The following is an 8,343-nucleotide window of genomic DNA, read 5'->3' on the forward strand; positions in this document are numbered from 1 at the left end:
CATATGTGACGAGTGTGTGCACGCATGGGTCAGCGAGTAGGCCGGTTTTCCGGGAGGCTGTGCGGTTTGGGTCCCTGCTGGGCTAGCGGGTTCTCCCTTGCCCCCATGAGGCCAGCGGCGCCGGGACAAAGCGGCCGAGACCCGCCCTGCGCTTTCGTTTTCCGCCTGCGCTCGGCCCCGGCCGCTGCCCGCTCGCTAGCGCGCCGCTGGGCGAGTCCGAAAAATCCCGGGCGCGGCGCAGTCCTTCCCGGGGCGGGGAGAGTGGGTAGGCGGTCCCTCGCGGGAACTTACGCCGACCGGCGCGGGGACCCGGAGCCAAGCCGGCCGTGCCCGCGATGGTCACGACCTGGCGGCCGCCGCCGCCGCCGCCGCTGCACTTGCGATTTGCCACTGGGCTGTGCGCGTCGGGCAAGGCCCGGGCCCAGGGCGCGTTTCCCGCCGCGCCGCCCGGGCGGGGAAGGCGGAGGCCTGCGCGCGTCGGGGCTGAGCTCCGGGCGGAGGGCGCATTAACACTTGCTCGCCAGGTTGGTGGAGGAGGGGCGGGCTCTGCCGGCGGCCGCGGGGCGGCGAGGGTGGGGGCTCTTTAAGCGCCCACCAGCGCGGGGGCCGGAGGGGGGCCGGGAGGGAGGGAACTCCTGGAGGGTCTTGCGCCCGCCCGCGAGACGCCGCCGCGCGGAGACGCAGGGAAAGCGGCTTCGGCTGGAATCGTGGAGCCGAGCGCCGCGGGCGGCGGGGACCCAGCGCTGCTCCGGGCCGGGGCGCACGGCCGCAGGCCCGGGAGGTGGTGCCTCCCCCTACAAAACCGGGGCGGGGGGGAGCTTCCGCGCGGCCTCGGCCCGGGCTGCCCTCGGCCTCAGCTCGGCTCCTTCCCTTGTGGGAGGGCGAGAGCGAAAAAGGGAGGAGAGAGTCGGGGGAGGAGGGAGCTGGAGCGAGGGGGGCTCTGAGCCAACCGCCTGCGGATCCAGCAGCTCCTCGGGGAGGGCGGGCGGGCGAGCGGGGGAGGGCGCGCCAGGCTCGCTCGGGAGAAGTGGCCGCCGATGACGGCAGAGGTGCAGCCAGCCCCGCGCGCGCAGCCCCCTCCCCCTCGCCCTCCTCCCCCTCCTCCTCCTCTTCCTCCTCCTCCTCCTCCTCCCGGCTTGTCTGCAGCGCAGAGCAGCGGCGGCAGCGGCGGCGGCGGCAGCAGCCACCCGATGTCTTCGGCGCCCGAGAAGCAGCAGCCACCGCACGGCGGCGGCGGCGGCGGCGGCGGCGGCGGGGGAGGCGGCGCGGCCATGGACCCCGCGTCGTCCGGCCCGTCCAAGGCGAAGAAGACGAACGCCGGCATCCGGCGCCCGGAGAAGCCGCCCTACTCGTACATCGCGCTCATCGTCATGGCCATCCAGAGCTCGCCCACCAAGCGCCTGACGCTCAGCGAGATCTACCAGTTCCTGCAGACCCGCTTCCCCTTCTTCCGCGGCTCCTACCAGGGCTGGAAGAACTCCGTGCGCCACAACCTCTCGCTCAACGAGTGCTTCATCAAGCTGCCCAAGGGGCTCGGGCGGCCCGGCAAGGGCCACTACTGGACCATCGACCCGGCCAGCGAGTTCATGTTCGAGGAGGGCTCCTTTCGGCGGCGGCCGCGCGGCTTCCGAAGGAAATGCCAGGCGCTCAAGCCCATGTACAGCATGGTGAACGGGCTCAGCTTCAACCACCTCCCGGACACCTACGGCTTCCAGGGCTCCGCCGGCGGCCTCTCGTGCCCGCCCAACAGCCTGGCGCTGGAGAGCGGCCTGGGCGTGATGAACGGCCACCTGCCGGGCAACGTGGACGGCATGGCCTTGCCCAGCCACTCGGTGCCCCACCTGCCCTCCAACGGCGGCCACTCGTACATGGGCAGCTGCGGCGGGGCGGGGGCCGGCGAGTACCCGCACCACGACAGCTCGGTGCCCGCGTCCCCGCTGCTGCCCGCCGGCGCCGGCGCGGTCATGGAGCCGCACGCCGTGTACTCGGGATCGGCGGCCGCCTGGCCTCCCTCGGCCTCGGCGGCGCTCAACAGCGGCGCCTCCTACATCAAGCAGCAGCCCCTGTCCCCCTGCAACCCTGCAGCCAACCCCCTGTCCGGCAGCCTCTCCACGCACTCCCTGGACCAGCCGTACCTGCACCAGAACAGTCACAACGCCCCAGCCGAGCTGCAAGGTGAGTGGGGGGCCGGGGAGTGCGCTAGTCCCCGGAGCCCTGCGTCTGTGAGTGGCTGCGGACCGGCTCCAAACACGCCGACCATCCGGGGTGAGCCCAGCTCCACTATCGCGGGGCAAACCCCAATGCCGAGGGAAGGTAGCAGCTGCCAGGGGTGCCTCTCGGCCCCGCCTCTCTCCTTTTGAGGGGTGATTGCATCTTTTGACCCCAATTTAGACCAATTTGTTTCTCAGAAAGTTCCAACTCCTCACTGCTGGCTGCCCCAAGCCTGACCAGGTAGGCCCATGTTACCAAGAAGTCCCAGACCCCAATACTCCAAGTCCTTGTGGGTTCCTTAAGTCCCCTTGCACCTCATTTCTGGTCCCAGTGCGCAGCCTGGGTCCCAGCCCTGGCCAGCTGGCCCACGGTCCCTCCTCGGTGGTCGTCCCAGCAGGCTGCCTGCAGAGCAGCCTCTGCCGCGGGGCCTGGGCAGAACGGAAGAGCTAGGCCCAAAGCCGCCTGGGCCCAGCGCTGGGAGGCTCAGCCCCAGCGTTTCAGGGGACCAGGCCTGTCAGTGCTGCAGTTGAGTCCTGGGCATTTTGTGGTAACAAAGGCAGGGTGGCCAGGCCCAGCGAGGGTCAGAACTGCAGGCCGCACAGACTTTCTTTCTCAGGATCCAGGTTTTAGGTCCGCAGACTCCCCCCAGCCTAAACACACCGCGCCATCTGAGAAAGAGGATGTGCAGCCATCTCCCCTCCTGAACTGCCCACCTCGGCGCCCCCCAGCAGCCTTCTGGGCCTAGTTCTGGAAAGGTTGGCTCGAACTCAGCAGGGGCTGTCAGGGGTCAGCTGTCAGCAGCTTGCGGGAGGCAGGCGCTGGGCCTGGAGGCCGGTAGGCCGTCTCTCCGCGGGGGGACGCCCTGCTTGGGCTGTTTCAACTACTGCGTTCCAGCTGCCCTGGGGGCCCTGTTCTCCAAGGGACCCTTCCTCTGGGGAAGCCTCTTCTCGCCCTGCTAATGGCCAGGTGCTTGCCTGCAGGGCACCGGCCTCTCCCTCTACCCTGGCTTCCCGGCCTCCGGGCTTCAGAGAAGGCTGTGCCAGCTGTGGCCGCCACCAGAGTTATGGCCACCGGGGCCCTGCCGGGAGTCTGGGGCGGCGAGCCAGACTCCCTCACCCCTTCCCCTTGGGCTTCAGGAAGCCCCCATATCAGAAGGCGTCCAAGGCGGGACAGGCAGGGGTGGCAGGCGCTGCAAGGAGCAAGGCTCATGGCCAGGGCTCCAGCATCTTTCGCTGGAGGTTCAGCAGAAAGCCCTCGCTGCCCCGGAGCGACCCGCCTTACCAAGGGCTGGGAAGTCGGGGAGGCCGGGCGGGCACAGAATGGGGAGGCGGCAGTGCTCTGTGTCGGGCTGGCCTGGCCCGTGCGGCCGGCGTGCAGCGCTGCCTCTCCGCCTCGAACTCTGGCTCCGGACGCTAACTCTTTTGCTCCCCCATCCCTCTGTCACCTCGCCTTGCAGGCATCCCGAGGTATCACTCGCAGTCGCCCAGCATGTGCGACCGAAAGGAGTTTGTCTTCTCTTTCAACGCCATGGCGTCCTCGTCGATGCACTCGGCCGGCGGCGGCTCCTACTACCACCAGCAGGTCACCTACCAAGACATCAAGCCGTGCGTGATGTGAGGCTGCGGCCCTCGGGCCCTCCCGGCACAGGACTGGCCGGGGCAGGGACCTCGGAACCCAGCGCAAGAAACTGCTTTATTCTCGAGGTATAACCGTCGGCAGAAGAAAAGGGTTTGACCCCTCCCCAACCGGATTGTACGGAAAGGAATCCCCAACGCAGAGACCCGGCGCTGTGGTCCTCGCCTCCTTCCCCACTCCTTCAAAAATTTTAAACATGGTGGTGGTGGGGTCTGATCTGACTGCAGCCGTTGGAAAATAAATATCTATTTTTGATCCTGTTGCAATCGGCTGAGAAGGTGCTGTGTTGGGGGACAGCCCTGACATCTAAACACGAATTCTGCTGAGGTCCCCCTTCCTCTCCTCCCTCGGCAAAAGGGGGGGAAGAATTTTAGAAGGAAGGCAAACATGTGAGACCAATCATTATCAAATACTTTTATTTTTTGGTTGAGTATTTATCTTTTTATTTTTAATTTTTTGGAAGAATGTCTTGGAATGCGCAAGTCTCCTTTTAGAGCCGTCCTTTGCCAGAGGGGGAGGGGACCAGAGCTCGAGTTCCTCCCCCCCACCTCGGAAGCCTCCTCCAGCAACCGCAGGTGGATCTTTGTGCGAACAACTTGCATTTCTGAAGCCACTGTTCCTCTCTACAGAGAAAATTGTCCGAGCCAAGAAGCGAGCGGCTGTCCGGGCCTCTGCCGTCCCTCCCACCTTCCTCCTCTTCCTTCTCTTCAGCCTCTTTTGTTTTGTTTTGTCTTGAATTTTATTATTTTTTTTTTATGGGTATTTTTCTCTCTCCCGATCTCTACTGTAAACTTTCTGGTCCGAGAATGAGCCGAACACAGCGCGACGCGGGGACTGGGGAGGCCCGGCGACCGCGCGTATTCAGGATTGCGGTGACTCAGAAAGGTTAAGGCACTTTTAAAACTATAGCAAGGCTCATCTGTTATTTATTCTACTTTCTTTCCCTAATAATCGAAACACCTCGTAGGCTCCTCCGTTTATCAGTATTAATGGTGTAACTTTGTTGGCAATATTTGCCGTGTAGAATTTTTTTTTTTTTTAGATAACCATTGTAAATTTGAAACAAAGACCAATCTGTGTAAAAACAAATTTCCATATGTTTTATATAAATATATATATAATATGAAGGACTGCCCTCCTTTTTTAGTATTTTGGCTGCTGGGGTGCAGCGTTTGTGACACGTATTTTAAATTTACTTCTGCACTGTATAAAATGACAATTTGAGGATGTTTTGCCTTTTGTGTATTTTTTCCTAAAAAAAAAAAGAACAAAAATAAAAATGTATAACATTTGTACCTGGCCTTTAAAATTGTATCAGCTAGAAATAAAATCTCATGAGTATTTTGTTGGGATTGGGATTGCAGAATATCTTCCAAAGTCCCAAGACATAGGCTTTGGATCTCTAGACTCTTAAAAATTTACAACGTGGGTAATTCTGAATACTTCTTTCTTTTTCTTTTTTCTTTTTTGGCAAATCCTCCTCTTTTCACTCTTCATTTCACATTGAAGTTCAAGCTGGACAAGAGGAACTATTTTTCTTGGCTTCTGTATTTTAAGAAGAGCCCTCTGCCCCCTAAATGTCATTTCTTGTTTTAAAGAAATAATCAAGGGTTTAAAGAAAAACTGTAGCCTTCCTTCCCCTTGGGAAAACCAAGAACCGTCTACCTATACTTACAAATACATGTATGTATGTATGTCTATGTATGTAATATGTACATTTTACCACTCCAAGGTCAAGGAGAGTTTTTAGTTTTAGACTTTATTGTTCCATATTCTAGCTGTTGTAATTCACGAATCAACTTTAAAATTTTGTTCTGTTTTTTGTCCTGTCTTGTTTTGGGGTTTGGTGTCCTATACTTGGTTTTCCCCAGTTGAACATGGAGTAAAATTTGGACAAGGCTGGGGTAGGTGACAGGCACGTTTCCAAGCCGGTAACATTTCCCGACTAAGTCATATTTTGCTCCTTCTCTCGGACAAAAAACAGTTTTGCCCTCGCCTCTCCCACTGGCCACTCTCTCGATTCCAATTCCCGGCTACGCAGGGAAACAAACACAAAAGTCGCATTGTTGGTGCAGCCGTTCCAGACCCACCGCAGTGTCTCCGCGTCGCGGGGTCGCGAGTCTCTGAACCTGGTTCTTCTCAGATTTGACATTTTGGACGTGGGGGTAATTTCTCCGGTGCTCTGTTACATCAAAATTATCAATAAACTTGTCCGGGCAATTAATGTCCCAAACTAACAGCTGTCTATAAAACCCGGATAAACGGGACAGGAAAAGGCGGCGACTCCATCCCTCGGGGTCTCGGGCGGACCCTGCCAGGCGCAGCGCTGCGGCCCACACGCGCCTGGCCCCGCGCTGGGGAGCAGGTCGGCAGCGCGCGCGGGGAAGGCGCGGGCCCCCTGGGCAGCGGCCCTCTCCGCACCCTCCGCCTCCCCCCAGTGCCCGGGAAACAAGTGCAGAGACAAGCCCCCAGGTCTCCTAGCGCGGATCTGGGGCCCCCTCCTCTCGCCGGAGGCTGCGCCCCAATTAGGACAGAGGCTCTGGGGAAGCGGGCTGATTAGGAGAAACCCAATGCCGGCCCACCAGCGCGCTCCCGGGTCTCCCGCAGCCTCCGGCCCCTGCACCCACTCTCTTGGCGCCAGGACGCGCCAGCGGCCTCCGTGCGCCCTGGTGGAGCGCGGCCTTGGCGCCGCGGGCCCAGGGTCCATGGCGGCGGCAAAGCCCTGTTTCCTGCTCGTCTCCCGGCGGCGCCTTCGCTTCGGCGCATCTCCCGGCGCACCCACGTCCAGGCCCGGCTGGGCAGGAGGCGCCCAGAGGGGCTTGTGCAGGAAAACTGGCTCGGGTGGCCCGGGAGCCACTCCTGGCCTCTTTCTCCGGGCCGGACCTGCGGCCCGGGAATGAGAGGGAAAGTCCAGCCTTCCCGCCAGGAGCTCCTGGTTCCAGGCAAGCCCGGAAGGGCCGGGTTTCGCAGGCAAAATTGCCTCCGCACCCACGTCCGAGATTTCGCGTCGCCGCCGCGCGGACGCTGCGCTCGGTTGGGTTGTGTCTTCCGCAGAGCCCATCCGGCGAGGCTCCCACCGCCCTGCGCTGCCGCAAAAGCGTGTCCCGCATGTGCAAGTTACAAGCTTGAAACTCGAAGGCGCTTGGAGTCCGGTTCGAAATTATCCGCCCTGCCTGTGTAAACGGGTATCAGCTGGCGCAGAGGCATCCCAGCTAGAATGGATTGAAAATCTCTGCGCATACGTTAGGGGTTTTGTCCTGGAACAAGAAGTCAAGATGTCCTTCGAGTATGTAATCCCCCAAACGATGAAAGGCCTGAGGAGGAGAACCACGAGGATGCCCGCAACCTGGCTTCTGTGGGTGGGTTACACAGCTGGGGACGCCGCGGAGAACCGCTCCAGGAGAAGGCCCTGGGCGCACCTGGGCGTCAGCTGCCCGCCCATTGAAGCCCCAGCGGTGAGACCGCAGGCCGGGCCGGACCTCACCCCTGGAGTCGCCCCCAGGGCCCGTCCAGGCAGCGATAGGTGCCTGACCCACCAGTTCCCTTTTCTCTTTGGGGCTGGAGGGTTGAGGGCCACAGCGGGTGGTTGTGCTCCAGGGCAGGGCTCCCTGCCTGCCAGCCACCCACCAGGTGGCAGGGGCAGCTCTCCCCCAGGCAGCGGGAAGATGGAGCTAGAGCCCCTGCTCTGCTCTGCGGCAACCTGACCTGAACAAGCCAAGGCACCTCTGAACCTCATTTCTTGTCTCCACTGACACCCGCCTGGCCGGAGAGTGGTGAGTGAGGTGATGCTTCTAAGGACCAGGCGGCCGCCTAGTTCTCTGGGACTCAGACAGGATCGGCCATCAGACCTGAGTTTTTCACCCTAGAGATCTGGTGGGGTGTGTGTGTGTGGGCTGGGGGTCTTGTGTGTGTGTCTGTTGCCGGGTGTGGACACCGTAAGAGGTGCAGGACTTGTATTTCGCCAGGCCCTCTGCTCAGGGACTTCTGACGAGCACTCAGTTCGGTCGTGGCTGGACTCCCAACGGCCTGGGCGCACCTCGTGTCCCAGGGAGGAGGAAGACTGCCCCACGGCTCAAGAGAGAGGATGTGAAGAGAAGGATTGGGTCTGGGGCCACACCATAGACCAGCCACCAGAATCTCCTAACCCCGCCAGCCCTGTTAGGGTTGCCCAGAGCCCAGGGCAGGCCCCAGTCGGGGGAGGTCAGAAGACCCCAGAGCCCTGCGGCTTCACCTCTGATGGTAATTCTCGGAGGACAGCCCTGGAACCACCCTCATCAGAAGTATTTGGGCTGTTGAACTGCAGTTTCCTGGGGGACCTGAGAGCTCTCTATCGATTAGAATCTCTGGGGGTGGGACGCAGGAATCGCAGCTTTCCCAGGCTGCCAGGCGGTCCTGCTGAGTGCTAACGTTTGGGTGTCTGTTCTCCAGCTCCGGGCTCTGGTTAAGGCCACTCCATTCGCCCTCTGCTGCCCCCAGCTGCCCGCTGCTCCTGTGCCT

The 8,343-nt window shown here is 61.1% G+C and overlaps 1 protein-coding gene across 1 annotated transcript; it reads left to right on the plus strand.

The window, feature by feature from the left end:
• Positions 1-1,153: 1,153 nt before the first annotated feature.
• FOXF1 (forkhead box F1) lies at positions 1,154-5,191 on the plus strand. Its single transcript, XM_012661267.1, has 2 exons — positions 1,154-2,175; positions 3,668-5,191. Exons 1-2 carry the CDS (start codon positions 1,191-1,193, stop codon positions 3,826-3,828), a joined length of 1,146 nt encoding a protein of 381 aa, XP_012516721.1. The 5' UTR covers positions 1,154-1,190; the 3' UTR covers positions 3,829-5,191.
• Positions 5,192-8,343: the final 3,152 nt, after the last annotated feature.

The sequence above is a fragment of the Propithecus coquereli genome, unplaced genomic scaffold (genome assembly GCF_000956105.1).
Source record: "Propithecus coquereli isolate 6110/MARCELLA unplaced genomic scaffold, Pcoq_1.0 Scaffold701, whole genome shotgun sequence".
NCBI classification, from domain to species: domain Eukaryota; kingdom Metazoa; phylum Chordata; class Mammalia; order Primates; family Indriidae; genus Propithecus; species Propithecus coquereli.